This window comes from Lissotriton helveticus, chromosome 1_1 (assembly GCF_964261635.1).
Source record: "Lissotriton helveticus chromosome 1_1, aLisHel1.1, whole genome shotgun sequence".
Taxonomy (NCBI): Eukaryota; Metazoa; Chordata; class Amphibia; order Caudata; family Salamandridae; genus Lissotriton; species Lissotriton helveticus.
Window position 1 is genome coordinate 1,796,456,049 of NC_136057.1, and position 22,984 is coordinate 1,796,479,032.

At 44.8% G+C, this 22,984-nt stretch overlaps 1 protein-coding gene across 2 annotated transcripts; it reads left to right on the plus strand.

Annotated features, from left to right (window-relative positions):
• Positions 1–22,946, plus strand: HEBP1 (heme binding protein 1). 2 transcript variants are annotated; one of them, XM_078640747.1, is made up of 5 exons: positions 1–156; positions 257–361; positions 6,618–6,756; positions 19,323–19,503; positions 21,104–22,946. In XM_078640747.1, the coding sequence occupies exons 2-5, from the start codon at positions 284–286 to the stop codon at positions 21,276–21,278; spliced, it is 573 nt and encodes a 190-aa protein (XP_078496873.1). In that variant the 5' UTR covers positions 1–156; positions 257–283; the 3' UTR covers positions 21,279–22,946. The 2 variants fall into 2 exon arrangements, with proteins under 2 accessions (XP_078496873.1, XP_078496879.1); XM_078640753.1 differs by having other exon boundaries at positions 38–71.
• Positions 22,947–22,984: the final 38 nt, after the last annotated feature.

A 22,984-nucleotide genomic window follows, 5' to 3' on the forward strand; every position in this document is an offset into this window, starting at 1 on the left:
TGGGATAAGCAGTACAACCCGAGCGAAGCAGGAGCAGTTGTGAACGGGAGACCGTGAAAGTATAGCTGCAGGTCAGAGGCAGGCACAGGGACCAGCATCGTTACAGAGTACAGACACACGTCGCAGGCGCAGCTCCTTATTACTGATCAACATAGGGTAAAGCTAGACACAGACGGGCGCAGGTGGGTTGTGGAATCTGGGGACCCAGCAACACTTTTGGGATTTTCCTGACTTTTTTCATTTCTGTCTGTCCCAGGACTTCCTCGGCGGAGTGTGAGGCACGATGTTTGGGATGATCAAAAACTCCCTTTTTGGGGGAACAGAGACGAACTGTGGCCGGGTCCAGAGAGCGGAAGAACGGGTGAGAGCATGGGTCTCTGGGGGCGCTGGAGAGGGGTGAACCAGGGCCCCTCGACTGGGAGGAATGAGAACCTCGACCCTTGAGGTGGGAGGCGGTGAGAACCGTGTTCTCTGGTGTGAGAAGACCGTAGAATGTTGGGATGGTAGGGGGTGAGTAGCAGGGCCGTGAGAAACGAGTATCCTGAGGAGGATGAAGATGAGAACTAGGGATGGAGGGACATATAACCTGCACAGTTGTAAGGGCAGTAAGCACTGAAGGATGGGGTGGACTGAGAACAAGGGCTTTTAGTGGGAGGAGTGGGGGGGCCAGTGCTCACGTGGGGTCAGGCGGTGACAGCAGCTCAAGTCAGTGGAGTGGGGCAATGAGAACTGGGACCCCAGGGATGGGTAGCAGTGAGGTGAAGGGACCCTGTGGATAAAAGAGGCGATAACAGGAGTTTTTGTGGTGGGGCAATGAGAGCCAGTCATGGTAGTGAGCCAGGATATGGTTCCTTTGGGTGGCAGCTGTGAGAGTCCGTGCTGTGTATATTGGGTGGGGAGTGAATAGAAAATGTCACTGGTTGTGAAGTGGTGATGACCCCCCTCGCCCTCCCCCCTCGCCCTCTCCCCTCGCCCTCTCCCCTCACCCTGCAGTGACATGGGTGGGAACAGGGTGACGGGGTTAGAACCTGGGGAACTTCAGGCGAGACGGGTAATGTCCTAGGATGAGAGAAATTAAGAACTGGGGACACGGAGCGAAATACCAACAGAACACAATAGTAATGCATATCGGAGGGGGGAGGTGATATTCGGCTCTGGGTTAGGCCTACAAACACCCAGATGTCATAATTTTTTCAAAGTATTATTTTAGTACGGTTTGTTTTATAAGATTTAGGGTGTCCGAGCAGTAGCGCCTCACATTTTAGTTATACAGTATGCATAAAAGATGCATATAAAATAATACCACATGTTGTTAAATAGACATAATGTGTTAGTCACTTGCAGTATCACGTGACTTGAGATGCACCCTTCGGAAAAAGGGAGGACTAGTGCCAATCCCCAGAGACATTCATTCCTGGAGGTGGCAAGTTCTTATCCTTCACCAGTGACGTCACCCTTCCATCCCTAGAGGTGCCTTTCGTACACAATATATTGGAAGTAGAAAATTGAGGCTTAAGCTTGTCCTGGAATACAACTCAGTCTTTTCTATCATTAACAGGGCACTCCCTTTTGCTCACGTCAGCATATTTTGGGCTGCCCTGCAAGGTTTGAATCTTGCTGTGTCATTGTCCCGTGAGCAGTCTGTGGTCAGATATGAGAACTCGCAACTGCTGATAAACCGGTCAGACCGACGCGGCCCTTTACCCACTTGCTGCTGCCCTGTCCCCTCAAAGGCCTCAGTTGAAGGCTGAGAGAAAAATAAGACAAGTATTTAACTCCCTCTCTATCGGTTTTCTTTTCCCGAACTCTAGTTTCAGGGCTCTTGGGGGTAGAAACGACAATACGGATTTCTTCTATCCCTTATTTAGCTTACTGTGCACATTGGTTATATTGTTGCCTTTCTGCATTTTTCAGAGCTGGCTGTGTCGTTGCTCTGTGAGCAGGGCGTGGTGTTCTCTGTGGATTCTCTGTTGCTGATAAATCGGTCCAACCCACTGGCCTTTCTTTCTGCTCACATGACTGACGTTTCCCCTCTCACCCGTTAGCTCGTGCCCACGTGGGAGGACAAGTGAAACAAGTTTTCCCTTAACGAATTTGTTCTTTGATCAAGGCATGTTTTGATAAATAAAAACGTTGTGAAAGTTAAGATATAGTTAAATTGTGCTCAGACTTCATTAACATTTTTTTATATTAAAAAACTTAAATTCCATAAAAAGCTACATTTAAAATAGCATTATGGATGTAAAGCAAAAGCTAAAACCACTCAAATTACCCAGTCCGAATTAGCTGCGCAAACTAGAACTCATGTTCACCGTTCACAACTTTGTACAGCTGCACTGATGGCTATTCAAATACCACCATTGACATCACAAATGGCATGACTGAGACCACCTATTGTCAGCAATGAATACAATTTGGGAGGAACTTGATCCGAAAGATGCACCCTGCGCCGTTGCACACTTTGCACAGCCAAAGAGTCAGTTATGTGGTCTCACAATTTAGGGGGTTAATGACAACACAGTGAGGCGGCTACACACACTGAACTCACCTGACAAGCAATATGAGCAACTTGGGGAGTAGAAATGGAAGAAACGCGCAGGGCATTGCTAAAGGTCCCACCTTGCATCCTTGTGTATGGCTGAAAACTGTGGACTGCGGGCTACCCTAAATAGAGATTTTATGGGTCTGTGGAGAACCAACCATCTTTCGGTGAACATTGCCTTTTTGAGCTCCAAAGTTTGATTTTATTCCATAGGGGGTTTGAAACTTTTGGTGTGATCCACACCCCTTTTCCAGAGTTAAACACTGCAACACGTATGTGTGTGTGTTGTTTTTTTTTAGGCATATCTATCATTGATTGGTGTTTAACCCGTCAGTCAGACACAAATCACTCTAGGATGCTTTCCTTTTTTGTTGTTGCTTAGTGCGTTCACGATTAGTTCAATGGCCCGCTGAGATAGTGTTGGCTCGTGTGCTAGCTGGTATCAAGAGTCTTTTAAACTGTTGTGTTATCCGCCTTTGTATAGAGCCACACATAATTGAAACGGCTTCACAGCTGATGCTGGACCTGGGGCCCTCTGACATGGATCTGAAAAGGCCACCAATCGATTGTTCCCGACGTTTGCTTGTTTGTTTATATGTGATGAGTACAGGGTATGCTCAATGTTTTGAATGTAAATTGCTTTCACTGTTGGGAGATGTTTGTAGAAATTTGTGTGTACGGGTAGTTGAGCTGAAGACACACATTTTTCTGCATTGTGTGGCCAGTTGTCCACTGCTTGACCTAAGAAATCTAAGCAACATTTCAGTCAGTCAATTAGTGAGGGACTTATAAAGCGGGATTACTTACCCGTGAGCGTCTCAAGGTGCTCGGGAGGGGTTCTAGGGTGTCTGTCCATAGTGCCTGTCAGTGATGTTTGTCTGCATTTTGCCAACTATATTGTTGCCTTGTTTTGCCTGTTGGGGCCAAGGGTTCTATATAACGTGTTGTCTGAGGATGACCATGTACAGGCCTTTCTATAATGATGGTGTGTGATATAGAGTCGAGTGCTATTGAGAGTCCAGCGAAAGCGTAGATATCCGACATAAGCTAGGTGTATGGGATAAGTACTGCTCATAATAGTATGCTGTTTGTTAACACAGGTGGTGTTCCTGGGCTGAGGCCACAGCTGGTGTATGATGTAAATCAGCGCTCCCTCAAGGGAGAGTGTCCTTCCTACAGCAAAAAGCCTAGTAAACAATCCAGGGCGGAAAATAAACATTTTAGAATCCTCATCATCAGCCAGAGGAGGCAAAGTAGACCAGCAACGAGTTAGGAATAACATTGTCTTGTTCCAGGTAAAAGTCTTTAATGCAGGTCTGCTTAGAGTGCGTGCAAGAGAAGTCTTACGAGTCCTGTCCAGAGTACTGCTTTGTACAGAGGTAGTTTCTCTTGGCAGTGTATGAGAAAGCAGACCTAGTGTGCTGCGTTCATGAGTTTTGTCTTTTTGTGGAAGGCAGTATGAAGTTCTTTTGGTTGTTGTAAGCAGAAGCACACATTTGCTTTAAATGTGACATTCATGATTATGCTGACAGGCTAAATTGCCTGGTAGATGATTTGAAATGTGACTTTGGTACCATTTGTATTTTTTCAAGTGCTAATTATTTGGACGCCTAGATAATGTGAAGGAATAGATTATTTGGTGTTCATAAATGGGGGACTGTTAGCGACGTGATCTCGCCCTTATGTTGTTAATATATTTCTTTTGAGTCTCCGGGGATGAGCTAGCCACGAGTTTTCGCTTAGTATATTGTTATGGAAACATTAACTACAAAGACCTAAGATTCATTTTCCTTATCCTTCACATTAAAGTTATGAGGTCAACAGTTCTGTAATGGTAACTGAAATGGGTCATTGGGGGCCTGTGATTCATGATCTAAATATGTACCTTCGTGTCTAAAAGTATTCTCGTGGCAGATTAAGCAGTGGTTTGATGGAGTTGGTGTTTTGGGTGAAGTAAAGAATGAAAAGAAAATATCTAATTGTCTCATTGGTCGATGTGAGATATTTTGATTTGGACGATCCCGAGATCTGTCAGTTCATGTTTCTATCTGCTTGGAGCGGAGGGTGCAGGTGATACATTCTGGCTTGCATGACTGAGTGTACTGGTCATGTTACTGGTATTTTAGCAACTTTTAACTAGATTTTTGACATCTAACATGACGGTGTTCATTGTATCATTAAAAAGGTTCTGGAGTGTGGATAAACGTATGGTTTGTGTTTCTGTTGGAGTTTGGTTATGTGGTGTGAAGTAGATGAGAATTTAAAACTGTTATTTGAGGGTTTTAGTTGGGTGTTTGTAGTCTTAGTTTTACTGTGTATCTTTGGGATGTAACTTTTATAAGTTTGTGCATTTTGTTATATTGTGTTGGCATTAGTTCCGCTAGCTTAGGAGTGATGTTAAGTGTTCTTTAGCAGATGTTAATTTTCCCGTATGTTGCTATTATGTGTTGTGGGTAGGATGTTTACTGGAAGAGCTGAGTTAAACTGTACCTGTTGATTTTTGTGGTTGATGATGTGGTCCAGAACTTTCTCAATGGGTTCATGGGTATGGCCATCGACTTTACTTTAATGATGTTTGGGGATTGAGTTCCACGGTGTAGCAACACTGACCTAAATGCAACTATTGTGGGCTCTGTTGTACAGAGAAACTACAGGGGGACATTCAGAGCATGATCTAAGGTGACACGTTGTGTTGTACAAGACCATTTTTGCTTCAAGAAATTTAGGGCCTGCTTTGTTTTTTGTGTTTGATGGCCAGTGATTTGAATGCTATTTCAAGTGAAAGTGGGAGGCAGTGAAGTGCTTTTATAGCTGGTGTTATGAGCTCCTAGGGATACATGTTCACAATTGCGGTTGCAATTTGAACCCTTGTAGTCTTTCAAGTTAATAGGATGGAAGGTTTAGGTCTATCATATTTGCGTAGGCCGTAGGGTACTCTGGTCTCGAATGGACATGTTTGTTGTGACTCTTCACTTGAAAGCCATGAAGCAGAGGAGTCACCTATTATTCCATCTATCTGAATGAAAGAAATACGTTTTGACAACTCTGAAGTGTCAATGCCAAGTCTGTGTCCACTAACACACCAAGAAGTTTGTGACTTTGATGGGATTGTGATTTTTGCCCAGGGTTGTTTCCCAATTGAGAAAGTTCAAAATTAAGGATTTGCTTCCATAGAATATTACTTCTTTTGTGTGGATTGAGTTTAAGGTAGAAAGGCATCTTTAGTGAGGGTGGTGTTCTAATTTGTACTGATAATTTGTTTTTTGTTGAGATAGTGTGATCAAATGCTATTTTTTTCAGTGAGGCAAGAGACTTGAGGTTAATATTTGAAAAGTAGTTGAGAAAGGCTGGCTCCTTCCTAGACTCCACAGGGTAGTTTCTGAGGTTTTGATAGAAAGTCGCCTAAAGATATAATTTAGGTTGAGCCTGGTTTAAATGAAAGATACAATTTTAATAGCTTGTTTAATTACGAGTACTCTGCAGTTGAGAAGGTTTTTGTGGTAAAATGTCAAAAGCCCCTGACAGATCAATGAGAAGTAAAATGCATACACCATATGAGTCTGCTTGTCAAGAAAGGTAATTCCATGTAGAGGGGAGTGTGGATTACATGCTACTTTTAGGTCTGAAACCCATCTAATCGTAAGTAGGGTGTTTGTTTCAAGCTGATCTTGTAGTTGGAAATAGATGGCCTGGTAGGGTCAGGAAAGTTGGATAGAAGTCTGTTGTTTTTTTGGGATCCGAGGGGCTGAAATTTGGGACTTGCAGCAGGTTTCCGAGTTAACGTTGTTGATGGTTATCGTAAATCTATCAGCTTTCTTAATATGCGGGTGTTTTTGCTTCTCTGCACTCAGTGATCATGAAGTCCCCCCTTTTCCTTTCTGTATGTCAGTCGTGTCACTACCCTCTGGCCCTCCGTGTTCTCCCCCCGCCCCTTTTCTCTGTACCTCAGGATGGTGTCACTGTACACCCTAGCCCTCTGTATTTATCACAACACTTCTCTGCCCTCGAAGGCAGTCTTACTTCCCTCTGTGGCCTTTAGTGATCCTAACCTCCCCCTATTTTTTTGATCCCCCAGGATGGCGTGGCCTTCGAAGAGCGAGTGTATGATGGCGGTCAGTATGCCACCGTGGAGGTGACGGGGAAGCCTTTTGATGAAGCTTCAAACGAAGCAGTTCTCCAGCTCCTCAAGTATGTGGGTGGAAGCAATGACAAAGGTGAGCCTTTTCTGTGCTGCCCATCTCAGGATGGGGCCCTCACACTCTGCATGTGAGGCAACAGAATCATTATGGAGTGTATCTGCACTGTATTGTATTATAGCATTTATATAGCACTTCATACTCCATTGTGGTGTGCCAAACTCCTTATCGGATGATTAGCATGCTCCGCCATGAGGGAGTGCGTGGTTGGAAGGGTGTTGTATTTGCTGTTGTGAACCAACGTGGCAAGCATTTTGGTGTCGTGCATGAGTGACCAGAGGGAATGCCCTTATCTTATCTTCAGGTGCAACACTTAGCAGTGTGCGGGAGGGAAGAGGTGGGAGAGAAGGCGTAGAAAGGCATGATTGAAGTTGGTTGGTGGTTAAGGCTCATACTGCATGTTTGGAGTTAAGTTTATGATTTCGTTATATCTTCCCATTTATTTCCCATGTTGACTGCAGTGTTTCGGTTAAAGATTCTGAAGGGCCCTGTAAATCTGGCTGTGTAGGCAGCAAACAAATTTTGTAAGGAGAGGAGAAGAAGAAAAGGGGAAAAAAAGTGAGGGATCTGACAGGATGGACAGTATTAGTTATCCCTTATGCGAGTGCGAGAGCTCTAGAGATGTCAAAGGACACGATAGACTCTTTTACATCCTTTTCCTTATGGGAGCACAGGATGAACGAGGTTTGTGTTTGCTTATACAACCGTAATTTGTCTGGATTGATATTGGATAATATTGTCATGGCCTGCAAATATGGACTATATTTCAGTCCTCTGTGGTACCAGCTATGTGCAGCAGGTAACTTTTTTTATTTTGGTGTATAGGTGTTTTATTGGCATTTTCATAATTGCGAGACCAATGCTTACACATTTAACCCGTTTGATGCTTTGAACGTTCTATTAAGCAGGTGGGTCGCGTCGGCCAAGGGACGTGCGCCGCGACGGCCGTTGGCCGACAGCAGCAGCAAAAGGGTTAAAGAAACAATATTTTTTAACAACGAAACATATGCAGCAGGTTACTTATGCAAATTCTATTTTTTATTTTTATTTTTTTTATTAAAACCTTTATTCATGGAAAAGTGTACACAGCTATTTAGCCGAACATCCCGAAGGCACGGCTGCACGATAGAAACACAGTATCACGGCAAATACAGATCATATCTCGGATAAATGAGGTTTAATTTTACTTTTAAATCAGGATTAAATCGAGAAACGTAAAAGACTCCAATATAAAATAACGAAATAGGGGGGGGATCAGGTGCCCTATCATAAAATACAGTCGTACAATGGGCGGGCCAATTAAGCAAAGCCTACACAGTTAAAACGATCACAGTTAAAACATCGGGCCGCATCGAATGAATCGGGATATATCTGTATACAATCACTGTATGCACCAGTCAAGCGCCCGTCCATTGATACCCACAATGTAGCAAAAATTGAGGCATAAGTTACAAAAATCAATGAGAACGCAAAGATTAACCCGTTATGCTGATCCCAAACCCAGAGAAAGAGAAAGTGAAAGGAAAACCGAAAAAGCAAAGAGAAAAAGGCCATAGAAACAAAGAAAGGAAAAACAAGAAAACCCCTCCCCCAACCCCCCACCCTGCACCCCTGCAGATGGCTACGGCCTACCCCCCTAGCAGCGTGCCTGTCGCCCAGTAACAGAACCCGAAATATAGAAAGAGTAAAGAAGTATTAAAGAAAAGGATGAAGCGATACAAAAAGAAAAAGATGGAGGAGGAAAATGTATTACACGCCCCGTATCCTCCGTCCCCCGTCCGAAGCGTACAACCCTAAAGGATAATCAACCATGAGTAGCGAAATATCAAGCAAGTCAACAAAGGGAAGACGTCAAACATCGCCCGACCTCCCGCTAAACAGTGAATTAGTGGTTCCCTCTTCTTCGAAAGCCCCAAAGTCAGATCCCGACCAACCATATCATCCTTGACCCGTCCGATTTCTCGTGCGAACTCTGTCTGATAGTACCACCATGGCCCCAGAAGAGGCAGAAGGCATAAACAAGTCAAAGATAGGTAGTACGTGTCCACTCGAACTCCACGATTCCTCGTAGACCTCCACAGCTGGTATGTTCCCCGTCACCGACCCAACGTCCAAGTATTCAATAGACCACAGTTCCATAAGTTCGGCAGGGACGGGAGGGGTTCCCGGCATCAATCGAACGTCATCAAACCCCGGGGTAGGGAGGAACAAGACTGTGCTTCCGACGGCAAGGGGCTGCAGTGATGGGGGCAGTGATCTCTCCAGAGTCGGAAGGTCGCTAGCACTCCGCGACCAGAACAAAGGCGCCAGATCAGTTTCATGACAGGGGTCTCGGTCTTCCGTGTGATAGTCCGCTAATTGCAGGTGCTCAGATGAAACAGGCGCCAGGCACGATCGCGCAGTTTCGGTGTTGCCAGCGATCAGTTCGTGAAGCCTGGCCTTCATAAAAGAGTAGAGCTCCCCAATGGTGCCCATCACGGCCTGCAAGGACGGCTCACATTTTCCCCAGACCTCCGCCACTCGCTCTCTTCTCGACATCAGGGAGTACCCGGAGTCTCCGAGCAGACAAACTGGGGTGGGGGCGTCCGGCGATGGGGGGTGCACAGTCGGGTCACAAACACGGCCGCTCGATCGAGGGCTCCACCCCAGCGGGGGCGGCAGCCGCCGGAGCAGAAACCCCCCCAAAGGCAGACAGTCGATGATAACCCCCTCCTTTGTATGTAGCAGACCGACAGCACAACACACAATCAGGCCAGTATTTTCTGCCGCAGCAAGGGACCGGACCCGGTCTGGGTCCCACAGCCGATGTTGGTCAGTTGCGGCCCGGCCGGGTCAGCACTCGAGACCCCGGCTCATGGGGTGGGGTAGGCCGGAAACTTCAACACGACACAACTCAACACATCTGGGCGATAAGAGTCTCAGGACCACACCAAGGGACTCAGCAGCTATTCATCTGTGCGGGTGTCCAGCTAAAAACCAGGATTAAATACAGGATAGTCGATCGACGGACGGAGGTCAGCAGGAGCCGGGAGCTCATGCGGCCATCTTGCTGCGCTGCGTAGCTCCTCCTCGCAAATTCTAGTATTGAGTGGTCGATTAAGCTGGTGTGATTTGATTTGTTATGCTGTAACAGCCCTGTTAAGTTTGGGGTCACTGTGGGTGTTTTAACTGGGTGTCCGGTAACTAAAAGCAATTTGTAGCCTGTACCAAATTTGTACCCTCTAATTCATTTCTTTGCAGTTTGTGTGCTTCAGTTTTCTGACATGCATTGGGTTATGGCTAGTCATGGGCTCCTTTGCTATTCCATTTCTTTCTATGCCCATAGTTAATCAGTTGTGTGTGAATTGTTCAGCCAGTACAGCGCCGCACTGTGGATTACCAGATCTTTGTTCACTCTTGGCCAGTGTTTTACATTGATTGATATTTTTATGTGGTGGTGGTCACAGATGTTTGATGGTCTGGGTTCTTTATCTTGGTAATTGCCAGGCTACACATCCTTACCACATTTTGGGTGATATATGTTTCATAATTTAGCTAGCAAGGAATTCCAGAGTTTTGCGACAGGTACTTGGAATTTTTACCCTCTGCTGTGCTTTTTCTTATACGCAGGGCCTACCAGTCATGGTGCTGTTTTTTTTTATGTAGTGTCTTCTTTTGGGAGAATCAATGGCATTTTTGATGCAGGTAAGGTGAGCCTTTTCCATGAAGTGGGCTGTGGATAATACAGTGCTTTTATGGCAGCCTGCTTTAAAAGCAGGGTGTAATGCTATAGGTAGACACTGTAATGCTTGAAGCACTGGAGTCATGGTCTCCCCTGGGTGGAGGTGAAGAAGTTATCTGTATGCCTTATTTTGTTGATACGCTGTATAAAGGAGGATTTGTTTTAATGTTCGCACAGTGTGGAAAGTGTTGTAATTTCATCAGTCTGTACAATCGGAGACAGGTTTGAGTCCATGGCTACTCCAAGATGTCTCACTTCACTCAGTGTTGCTGGAGGAGCCGCAATTTCCACTGGCCACATTGAATTGGCATTTCTATTGTCATCCTCTATGAAGAGTTGAGCGTAAAATGGTTGGTCCACATCCATTCATCAGTGGCAAGGAGGCACTTGTCGAGTCTAGATGTATTTATGTCCACAGGGTTTTCCAGTTTTAGGATCATCTATAGGATGCCGTTTGTCAGTTGCGCAATTAAGCCAGTGAGTTTGAATGATCTAATTGGGCCCCGAAAGGGGGGCGACGTAGAGGTTAAACCAATGGGAGGAGATAATTGAACTTTGTGGTACACCACAAACCGGGGAGCACATGTCAAGGGAAGGCATGTTTACCAGGCTTTGTGTGTATAGGAGGGGCTTATTTTACTGGATGTCCTCTTACGATGAGCTCTGCTAGTCTTTGCAGCATTGTCTGCACGTGCACAGGGTCTAGGGCCGTGCATTTCTGAAGGTAGTAGTGCAACCAACCCACGTTTGTCAGCTGTCCTCTTCAGGCCATCCCAAATTGTTAGGCATGCTGTTTATATGCCTCTGCGTGGGTGGATTTGTGTTCAGAGAATTTCTGTTCTCTGTCTACTGAGAGCCATAGCTGAAATTAGATGTCTATTTCTGTTAGAAAAGGGCCATTGGAAAACAGTCTGTAGATGGTTGGGCTTGATCGGTCCTTGTTCGTTTTCCCAAGCAGTGGCCTGCCGCAGGAGATCTTCTGGTCTGGCAGAGTGGAACTGTAATAAAGAATTGTTAACCGCATTCATTGACAAGGGCCCAGTACATGTGATAAGAATGTTTTTGAAGGTATTTGCTGGCGCGGGGGTCTGTTGGGGATTGAAGATGGGTTACTCGCTTTGATTAGGCCATTGCAGAATAGCTATTTGAATGAGGAGAAAAGGTGTTAATTATGCAGTTTCCTTGTTCAACTGGCCATATGTTGCGCATTTTATATTTTGTGCTTGAGGTGGCCAATTTTGTGCTTGAGGTGGCCACCTTGTTTTAGTGTTTTAAAGATTAGTTAGTTGGAGGTAACGTACCAGAAGGGTAGTGAGTTTGGTGTGACAGAAGTGGTGCACTCTGGGTTACAAAATGCTGTCAAACTCTTGTGTAATTCTTTTGAGAGGAATTCTTTGTTACTCTTGTATGCACTACTGTGACACAGCAGAAGAATATACATTTTTTCCGAGAGTATTTTGGAAGAACCTGTATTTTATATAAGACACAAAGGCTAGAATTATGCATGTAATTCTTTTCTTGCCACTCAGTGCAGCATTTAAAAGCTCAAACAAAATCATCAATTCCCGAACTAGAACACAATATTAGCCCATATTAACCCTTGCCACCAACATTACAATTGGTTTGTTTTTGCGACTGCTCCACGAATTTGTCCTCAACCTGCCATGATGACTTCTTGTGTTCTTTCTTCTCGTAGCTATACTTCTTTCCACCTGACTACTGCTCATCTTTAGAAAATAAATGATGCTTAAATCCTTTCAATCTAAGGACTCCAAAGAAACCGCCAAACCAAAGTAACCAACCCCTCCAAAAGGTAGTGCTAGCCCCTGTCTCTAATAAAATCCAGATTTTCCATCACACTATTTGGAGAATCTTCATTTTATGGCAAGACCGCATGCTATATTTGTGCATGTTCAGTCTCTCAACAAAGAGCATGCTGCATGCTCAACTAGCTTTAAATTGAACTTTGAAAACATGCCAGCCTTCGACCAGTCTGTTGCTGTCAAGATATCCTATAATTGTCCTCCAGCTCGATAAGCTCTGCTAGCCTTTGCTCCCCTCCCACTCACCCCTAGGAACAAATAATCTGTCATCTGAATCTATTGTACAAATTCTCTGTAATCCTCCTAAAAGAGAACTGACCTAATAAAGACATGAATTTACAAACCAGCTGACACACAATTAGTTAAAACTTTTCCAAAACATTTTCAAGCAGAATGAAAACCAAATTGACATCCCAAACCTACCGTTCTTTGCAACAGTAGGACTGCATAATTTAATGCTTTTCATCACTCTACAGACTTAAGCATCCTTACTAACTTATCTTCCAGCTACCAATCTGTGACGGGCTGCTACTGGTGATCTAGAACAATTAATCATTCTATAACGCAAGCCTTTCCTATAAAGATGTGATCAGAAATTAGCCAGCGTCACTGCATACTCCTCTATGGGGTCCAAATGCCTCTCCCTGCATCAAGGTCCCCATCATCTCCATACTCCCTAGTAGCTCTTCCTAGTACCAGGCGCCCAAGGCTCTCAGAGTAAAGCCAACATTTTCTCTGAAAGACCACCAAATCTTCCGGAGCCCCTGATATCTAAACAAGAACTTTCAGATCCTTGGACTCTGCCTACAGAAGCTTCTCTCTTCCTGGTACTACCAGCATTCCTTAGTAAGCTGAAATCAACCAATGTTCCTCTACTGCAATTCCAGAACAGCAGAAAACTACATTAGGGACACCCAAAAGGGTGTCCTCGAGACAACCTGACACGTCTGCCATGTCACTTGCAACAACAAAACCCTCAATGTCAGAGCAACAGGGAAAACTTAACCACACTCCAGATCTCTCCAATCTTGCAAAAATGCATCCACTGCTGGAGCCCTTTTGTATGGCCTTCAGCAGACATAATTCTTCAACTGAGCTGTAATCTTTGACATAAGCTAGTTTTCCTCAAATCGACCCACAACTGGCAAAGCTTTACAATCCCATCCCAGTCCAGCCTCCAGTCGCTGTACTCTCTACCACCAGTTTCTGTAGGTCTGGCAGATACTCTGCTCTTGCATCCACCTTGTGCTCCAGACAGAATTGCCAATGCTCCTTCGCTAAAGCTGGCAGACCCTTTGGCTTGCTCCCCCAAATGGTTGATAAATGGGGCAGCTGAAACATTGTGCATCCTCAAAAAAACGGAACTGCTCCATGTATCACTACACCTTGGCAGTGCAAAAATGCCTGCCATCATCTCCAGACAATTTATGTGTAACCCTCTCTCCAGTTCAGACCACTGGCCCGTCTCCATATTATCCAAACAAGCCTTCCAACCAAAGAGGCTCGGAACTGCCAACCATTCCATGCATCCAAGTTATGTAACCAATAGAGCTGCACCTCTGTCAGAATTATCTGATTGCCATAACAAAAGCCCCTATGCAAACTCACCACCTCCATGCGCTACAGTGTCCTGTAAGGTAGTTGGTCTGTAAAAAGCACAAGAATAGAACTGAGTTCAAGAGTGGCCTAGTACCCTGCGACAAAGCCCTCTAGGACACTGCCTGCTGCTTTAAGACATATTTTATCTTCCTGACCGTGTTAAATAGTAGCCTCAGAACTATCTCCATTTTATCCACCAGAAAAACCGAAACATCCAAATGTTGCACGGATATAGAAAGGACTTCTCTCTCTGTTCACTATGAATCCTAAGCCTTCAAAGTCGCCACCATGCTTAACTGGGGCTCCAATTTCTCTGGATCCAGGGACATTATCAGAAAATTGTCTAAATGCATTATAATTTGCACCCATATTTCGCCATGGAAACTCCCAACTGGTAACCTCGGTGAAGCACCAAGGGGCTGAAGCCAGCCCAAACGGTAGACTTTGAAACTGATAAAGCTGATATGCCCAATGAAACTACAGGTATCATTGATTCTCCTCTCCTGTAAGGACTGCGGGGTAAGCATTCTTTAAGTCTTACTTCAATAATCAAATACCTTCATGCAAAATTTCTCTCGTAAGATATGTAACCTTGGTCTTAAAATATTGGTTAACAGATGAATTTCTCGTAAAGTTATTACAGGTCTCAAACCCATTTCCTTTTTCTCTACCAGAAAGATGGTACTTACAAACTCTCTTTCTCTTCATACATGTGCATGTGCACAATTACACCCTTCTCCAGCACTGACTTGACTTTTGTCTTCATGAGACAGTTTACTGAATCGGGGAAATTCAACTCTTTCAGGGATCCCAGTCCTGAACGTGGTCTTCCATAAATTCCGTCATGTAGCCTTGAGTGGCCGCCAACCCACAGCAGTCGCTCATCGGATTCAACTATTTTGCTGTGAAAAAACCTCAACCTCCCTCCCAAAAAACACAGTTGGAAAAAAGTTTACTCGCAGATTGCTGAACTTTACCTTTAGTTTGCTGTCCTCTGCCAGCTACCCTTTCTGTGGGAAGAATTCAGTAGCTGGTTGGAATGCTCTGAAGTTGCTTCTGGCTTGTGAATGAAATTAGGACCAAGAAAATGATGAGAGGGAAATGGGGGCGCAACTAGAGCCAAACTTTGGGGGTGGCTAAAATTTTGAACGGTTGGGGGTGGAGCCATCATCAAAGCTGAAGTCACAATTACTCCTAGGATCTCCCTTCACAGATAAATGGTTGATTTTTATACTCCATGCGACGCACAATTGTGTGCTTAAGTTTCTGGGAACGTCATTAGCGACCGCTTTATAAACACATTGAGGGTAGTTGAATAAGGCTCAAAAGATTTTTCAAGATATTTGCTATATCTTGCCTCTCTCCAAAAGCTCCTCCTCCCCTATCCCAAATTGTATTTGAAAAGTAGAGGCCAGTGGTGTAGTTTAGGGGCATTTCTTTTACTATTTTCTATTTAATTGCCATTTATCGGCATGCAATACATTTACTGTATTCGTAGGATGGGATGTTTGTACAGAAGATAACATTAAATGATCATGATTTTGATATGCTTAGGCAATCCAAAAACCTTAAATGCAATCCTGTTTGGAAAGATTATGACTGTAAAACAACACAAAGCACAGAAACTGAGCACAGGGTGCGAGTACAAATGGTTCCCCAAGATCAAACATAAGATACCCAACTTTGAAACATATGTATGAATACTGGCAGCTGCAGGATACTAACTAGTAGTTGTTGTTAAAATATCTGTTACAGTGCATGAAGAATAACTCATCTACAATGTAACTGTTTGAAATGATTACTATGTCTTACTGATTGCACTGTGAGTGTATTTCAGTAGGAGTTTTCTACAAGGTGAAATAATCATGCAGTAGAAGAGAATCTACATCTTTCTGTGCAATAGGTTAATCATTTAGAGTGGCCCAGTTTTTGGTTTCTATCAGAGGAAGAAGTGTTTCCACTCTTTCTGTTAAGTTGGGTTCCACTGTTGCCCCCCACGCCCCCAACCCTTTACCCCTGCTGTGCTCCAAGCACTTGCTCCTGAACGGATAGGAGAGTTCACTGAACCGTTTAAACTCTTACTTTACTTCTTTCTTGTATGGTTCAGGACTCCTGGAAGCAAGATGCATTTACCACACTACAAAAATAATCAAATTTGCCTGCATCGGAAGTAACATACATTTTCTTATGATATCACTTATACCAGGCTTAGGAAAAAACTAAGAGAAGCTGGTAGATAAACCGCTTTGTAATGGTTCAGGAAGAAGGCAACTTGTTGGATAACAGGCAGATGGGTTTTGACAACAGAGGGACACAGAGATGGCTCTGATCTCTGACATTGATGCCATACTATTCTGGATGATGCAGTTAGAATGATACTCCTCGATCACTCTGCATGTTTTAATCTGGTACATCAAAACGGAGCTGTTGAGAAGACTTCCAGACTCTAGGGTCATAGGTATGCTTTGCAATTGGTTTAGATCCTTTATTGTTATGGTTCTCAATTGGTAAGGTTGGCAACCTTTTGGTCGGCTTGTGCCATGATTAATTGCAGTGTGCTGCAAGGCTCCTCCTTTACCCTAGTGCACTGTAATCTCTGCGTTCAACCTCTGCTGCTTAGTTTCCACTCATTTGGGTGCCAACTATTTCATATTTGGATGACACATAGATCATGGTTCAGCTGACCCAAAAAGCACTAGATCTTTCAGCTGACTTAAGTGATTGTTTGAACAGTCATCTAAAGGATGGAACCCAACTTCCTAAACCTTAATGTCTTCCCTGGACCAGAGACAAGCATCATGGGACCGGTTTTGGGGTAACAGCCCTCATCAGCCAGACTAGCTTGAATCCAGTGGCAAAGTGAGCAAGGGACCAAGTCTGGGCGAACTCTGCCAACTTAGGGCAAACAAAGCAAACACAAGGAGATGATGGCCGGGGCGCTGAAACTTTTCAGACACTCACCCCAGTCACAGATCTGGGTTGAATCCATCATCGTTCTTTAGCTCACTTCGTCATCCCAGTTCAGACACAGCTATATGTAAATCAGTCTTGCACCTCCCAAAAAACAAATCGTTCTCTGGTTTCACCCATGCTTGAGTGTCACACCCACCTTTACTCCTTTGCAAACTAATAGCCCATATTCATGCTCTGGCATTCCAAATCCTTCTCTTTTGAGGCTGCACCACAATATTTGGTCACAACCTGCTACGACCCCTATTTTTGTTCTTTCTCCTGGAAGCCACATTTACAGCTTCCGGACTACTGGCCATCTAATAGACATGGCTTAGGAGTTTGCTTCCTCTGGCAGTTCTAGTAAACGTGCTAGTAGGCCCAAGATATCCAGAAGCTGATCTTGGCACTCTGTTAGTGCCTTTTTCAACCCCTTTCCTTGACCACGCCCAAGACAAAATAGGAAACTTAAGTCAGGGTCCAGATCTCGAGTAGAAGAGGCCTTACTGACTTCTACTAACCTAGAATACTCTGCCCTCCCAATAGCCTGGACTTCTTTATCCATGGACCTACAGGTCCATTACTTTAGGACTCACCAGCTTGATCCCTTGCTCAGCACTTGGCACTAATAGGGTGATAGATAGACTTGGGGATAATATCTCTTCCCAGTTCGTCTCTCAGATGACTCCCCTATAAGTAGCTGATATTGCATGCTCCTCACCAAACTCCAAATTCCATCCGTCTTCATCTGAAAGATCAAGATTAAATAAATCTTCTTGTTCCCTTGACTCCGTAAATTGATAAGCATTTTATTATATTCTTCTGCCGGCAGAGATCTACACTCCGCCAAGAACACCCTCTTTTTGTGCCGCAAAGGACACCTCTGTTTCTCCTCGTACATGCGGCTGGCCTCTTCACTTACCGCTGATTGGAGCCATCACTCAACAGCATCCACATGCTTATTCTTTCTTGATCTCTCCTCTTATCTTCTACTCTTTTGTCACTCATCTAAGGATTAGAATTCCTCATTATATCCCTCTTTAGCTCTTTGGTGTCTCAATGCATATATTTTTAAATGCCTCTCTCATTTACTTATGGAAATTATTCTTTTAAAAAACCTGCCATCAAAACTCCTCGGTGTGCACCTGTCACCACACCAACTGCCTTCCAAAAAGAGTAGTAACTGTCACTGCACTCAGTTACCTGCTCGATTGCAATAGGGATCCCGTTTTTAATGACAGGCCTACAGTATTATAGACCACAGACGGAGGTGCGCTTACCCAATCTGCGCACAGATTAACCAAGTGCAGGTGGGAGCCCGCATTCATCCCTTTGTGCTGGCTAGTTGGAGGGACCGGACATCTAGGGAGTCACAATTAAAAGATTGCATGCATAATGATAGCCACAGGGCTTGCCATGAAATGTGATCATTACTGTCTTATGATTTCTTCCATTTTTGTTGTAAACTGTCCAGCTCTATCAAATTCCATTTCTTTTCATTGCTCTTGACATTTGCTTCCTTCAGCCTTGAGACTGAAGGAAACCGTGCAGAAATCCACGATGCATGCTAAAAGGTACCAAATGGGTGCGGGATGTCATAGTTTCCCATCTACAAGACATATTGGACTGAACGCTTTCCCATTAAAAAGAGATCTGAAAATATTGTATTTCACTATTTTCATTTTCTTTCTTCCTCTTTTTCTTTCTGTCTTTTTCTTAATCTGAGAATGTTTGCTGTGGCACCACAAGAGGTAGGGCAACGCAAAGAGATAGATCAGTACATGAAATGTTATATTGGTGGCCATTTCGGTCTATAGGCTGTTTAGAAGCTGTCTTTTTTTGGTGGCATTCGTTGAAATATGTATCTATCCTGTCTTCTGTTATTGGCAGGCCGGCAAAGCTAATGCACAATTTTTATTCAGTTTACTACCGAAGGCTCTTTTTGCTTGAAAGAAGTGGGGAAGTTGGTGTCTCGAGTGTTTTTGTAGGTGGGGAAGTATGGAGAAAGTGTTGCTTCATGTCACACTGTTTGGCATATTGGACCTTCCCCTCCACCACAGCAGGCCCTAAAAGCACTTACTCACTTGCCCCAATAGGTTCTGTGGTACACACATCTATGGTGTTGTGCAGTGTTTGACTAGCCCCTTTAGAAGTTCATAAATAAACCTTGCGTCGAGTTCACTGCACTGTTATCGGTTTGTCTTTGCATTGAGTTGTGGCCAGATCCATAAGAACCAGAGACACAGGGGTTATGAAGAATATCGCAATGTGACATGGACATCTCGCCAGTCGGGTACCTCTAGAAGTGGCTATGAGGTCAAAGGCATATATAGATGGTGGTTTGAGAAGCTCCTAGAAACTGCCTATATGCTTTTTGAATGTTTTCAGTTAATCAGTCCACCAACGTGTTGAGAAGACTCTACCATTATTTCCAAGGGGATAAGACCCTGCTCGCTTAGTTTATCCTTTACTCTGTTGTCTCTTACCTGCAGGTCTGGGGATGGGTATGACTGCGCCTGTCTCCATCACCGCTTATCCACAGGAGGACGGAAGCCTGCAGCCACGGGTGACGGTTCTCTTGCGCATACCCAGCCAGTACCAAGCCAATCCGCCAAACCCTACTGAGGAGAACATAAGGATAGAGGAGCGTGAGGGACTGACCGTATACTCCACGTAAGGATTAATCTTGTACTTATCGTAGAGAGGAGCGGGCTCTGATATGGTACTCCACGTCTGCTTCAGTGGGGGACCGGACCCTAGTCACTGTAAAGAGAAGGTTGAGGGACGACCATGTACTCCATGTGATGAGTGGGGGTCTTGACTCTGTAGTCACTGTAAGCAGCAGTGGGAGGGACTGACTGTGTACTCAACATAAGCAGGAGAGCCTTGCTATATAAAAAAATGTAAGCACAAGTTGGCGAGAGACTATATGCTCAATTTAATGAGTGCGTGGTCTAACCATACACTCTACATGAGGGGGAGGTTCTTTCCACGTGCTCATAGTACAGAGGGCTAGGAGGGACTGGTCGCTGTCTTCAGTGGAAGTGAAACAGCAGGGTCAACTGTATACTCTGTGAGTGCGGCAGGATCTGACTGCGTATGGGCAGCAGGAGGGCCTGACACTCTCCTCTCAACGTAACGCAAAGGAGGGCCTGAATGTCTACACAACATAAGGAAAAGCAGTGGGGGGGTTCTGACCATGTGCTGAATGCAAGCAAGAACAAGAGGACCTAACAGTGGTCTCAGGGTGCCATATTGTGGGGAAGCCTGGCTGTTTACTCCACAGAATGTGGACTGGATATTATTCATGCGAGCGGAAGAGCCATAATATATGCCCAATGTAAATGTGACCATGTACTCAAACTAAGGCGGTCCTGACTGAGTTTAAGAAGGGCCCATGAGGGCCGGATCAAATACACAAGAGGGGCAGACCACTGGCTCAATGTGAGGGGAAGAGACTTGACTGTAAGGGCCCTGAAGCAGGATTGAAAATGTACTCGGCAGATGAAGGTATGGTTAAGGGACTGACCCTGTATTCAACTTGATAAGGACTTCCTGACCACACACTGAGTGTAAGGAGGATTTTTAGAGTCTCTTCATATGATCAACGTAAGGAGGAGCGAGGAAGGGCCCAACTGTGTACTCAAGTGTGATGTAATGTAACTAGTTCATGACGCACTTGTTGCTGCCTTTGGACAATCTTGACTCCTTTGTCCTGTCTTACGCTCCATTGATAGTCTTTGCGTATAGCACCCTCTTTGCCCCCCCTTGTGATGGTGTTGCCTTCCCTCTTTTTTTCCTCAGTCTGTACTAGTTGTCTGAAACGTCTTCCTGGCCACTGTTAATAAGCTACACTCCATGGCTCTCATTTTCTCAGTACTGGTTGCATATAACACGCTCATCGCCACCCTTCGGCGCATGTGATGCCACCTTTGGACGTGTCCCCGGCCCTTCCTGTCTCACTAGTTTGGTACCCGTTGTGTATAACATACACATTGCCACCCTTAGATGCTTGTGCTGTCCTCCCTGGTACTTCATAGGTTGGTTCCAGTTGTGTATAACCCATGTTCCCGCCCTTAGACGTGAGTTATGCCACCTTTATATCTAGCCCCCCCTGTGTCTTGCTAGGTTGGTAGGTGTTGTGTATAACACCTACGTTAGCACCCTTAAACGTGTGTTGGTCTCCTTGTCTTGCTTATCATGTTCTTCCCTCACTGTGTCTTTCTTTCGGCTGGCGACGCTCTCTAACGCGCTCCTTCTTGATTCCTCACAGGCAGTTTGGCGGTTATGCCAAGGAAGCGGACTATGTGGTCCACGCAGCAAAGCTGATGTCTGTGCTGGGCGATGAGGCCACTTTCCACCGGGATTTCTACCTATGCAATGGCTACGACCCCCCAATGAAGCCCTATGGCCGCCGCAACGAGGTGTGGCTGGTGAAGAAGGACTGAAGGCGCTCACTGGACCCTCTTTTTACTACCCAGCAAGGGATCAGTCCTGTCAAGAGGGGGCATGGATGGTGTCAGTCACAGGGTCAAGGTGGCCCTTGTCATACTACAAGGAAGCAAATTACAGGAGGCAAAGGGCACAGTCTGCGTCAGACCTAAGTAAAAAGGGATCAGGGGAAATGTTGATGGCGTGTCACCGGCCACCTGTAGCGTCCCTCCTCTCTTCACCACTGTCCAAATGGTCGACGTCTGTCAATTTACAAGGTTACCAATGCTGGGAGAAACACTTATTGGGCAAGATGCTTGGGGTCAAAGGTCACAATGTCATAGCGGTCCCAATTTTGGAGTTAGGTCAGATGGAGTGTTTAGCTGCCAGTCAATGAGTGAACCCCTCTGCCTGCTACTGGGCACAGCTCCATGCCCTGTTGTCAGGAAGCGCAGAGGTCAAGATATCAGGCCAGTAATTTTGTTTGTGGAAAAATGTCGGTCACAGGTCAGTCTAAGTTGTTTTTGCTGGTCTCATGGCCAGGTTTCAAGGTAAGAGGTCGAACTTCAGTTGAGTGATCAGTGTACTGTCTTGAGGCACATCTCACAGTGGAGGGATTTGAGTCCTGATGTCCATTCATTCCTGTGCACTTGCCCAGGCCCGGTCTAGTCTAATACGTGATGGGCTTGGTATGTCTGTGCCAATACACTGGATCCATCATTTCGTAGATGTAACAGGCCCTGTGTCTCTCTGCCATTCATCCCTAGTTGGTGAAATCTTTATATCGCTATGCCAAGATAACTGTGTGCATCTTTCCGTGGAGGCTACATGTTCTGTATCCCTGTGCCATCCATCCCTAGAGGTGGCAGGCTGTGTACTCATTTGCCTGGACTGCCCGCCGTCATGTCTGCAGGTGACCGGCAGTGGATCCCTGAGCCATTCACCCCTAGAGGTGACGGGTTCTGTATCCTTTTCCCTATCCAGTCCTGTAAGTCAGAAACTCTGTATAGATCAATTGTGCCAGTCCATCCCTACAGCTGAACAAACCCCTTCATCACTATAGATAGCAGCATCTGTGCCAATCCATTGAGCCCATCTATTCTTAAAGGTGAGCGGCTGTCTACTGTGTCACCCTAGACGGAATGTGTCTACCTCTAGCAATGCCCTGAGCCATTCCAGCCCTAGAGGTGACTAGCCCAGTACCCATGTGCCACACTCCTGAGCCGTGTAATTGTAGAGGTGATGGGTCTGGGTTTTTTTACGCCATTTTCCTAACTTTACTGGTGAGCTTTTATGTTTTTCTTATGTTTTATACAATTTTGCATAAAGATTTATTTTTACGATTTACAGCAAAATAGGGTACTTTAATATTACTTTTAAACGTTGCCAGTGTAAAGCAAATAATACTCATTCCATGTAGTGTTAAATGCGTAGGTAAAGCACTATGAAATCGCTTCTTAGTAAGACTATTTAACTGCAATATTTGTTAACGTGGGAAAACCGTAATGTGCTGCAGAAATGCCTGTGTGCTATAGACAAAATCAGTGAACTAGTGAAATCAAGTGTTGTCATATTCTATACTTCTAAATGATTGTATTTATCTGTACGTTGTAGGGAACCGGTGTTTATTCTTTATTGTTAAAACCTGATTTGAATAAATAAAAAATAAAAATGAACTAAAAGACCACTGTACTTTACATACTAGCTAATTTATTCTGTTGCG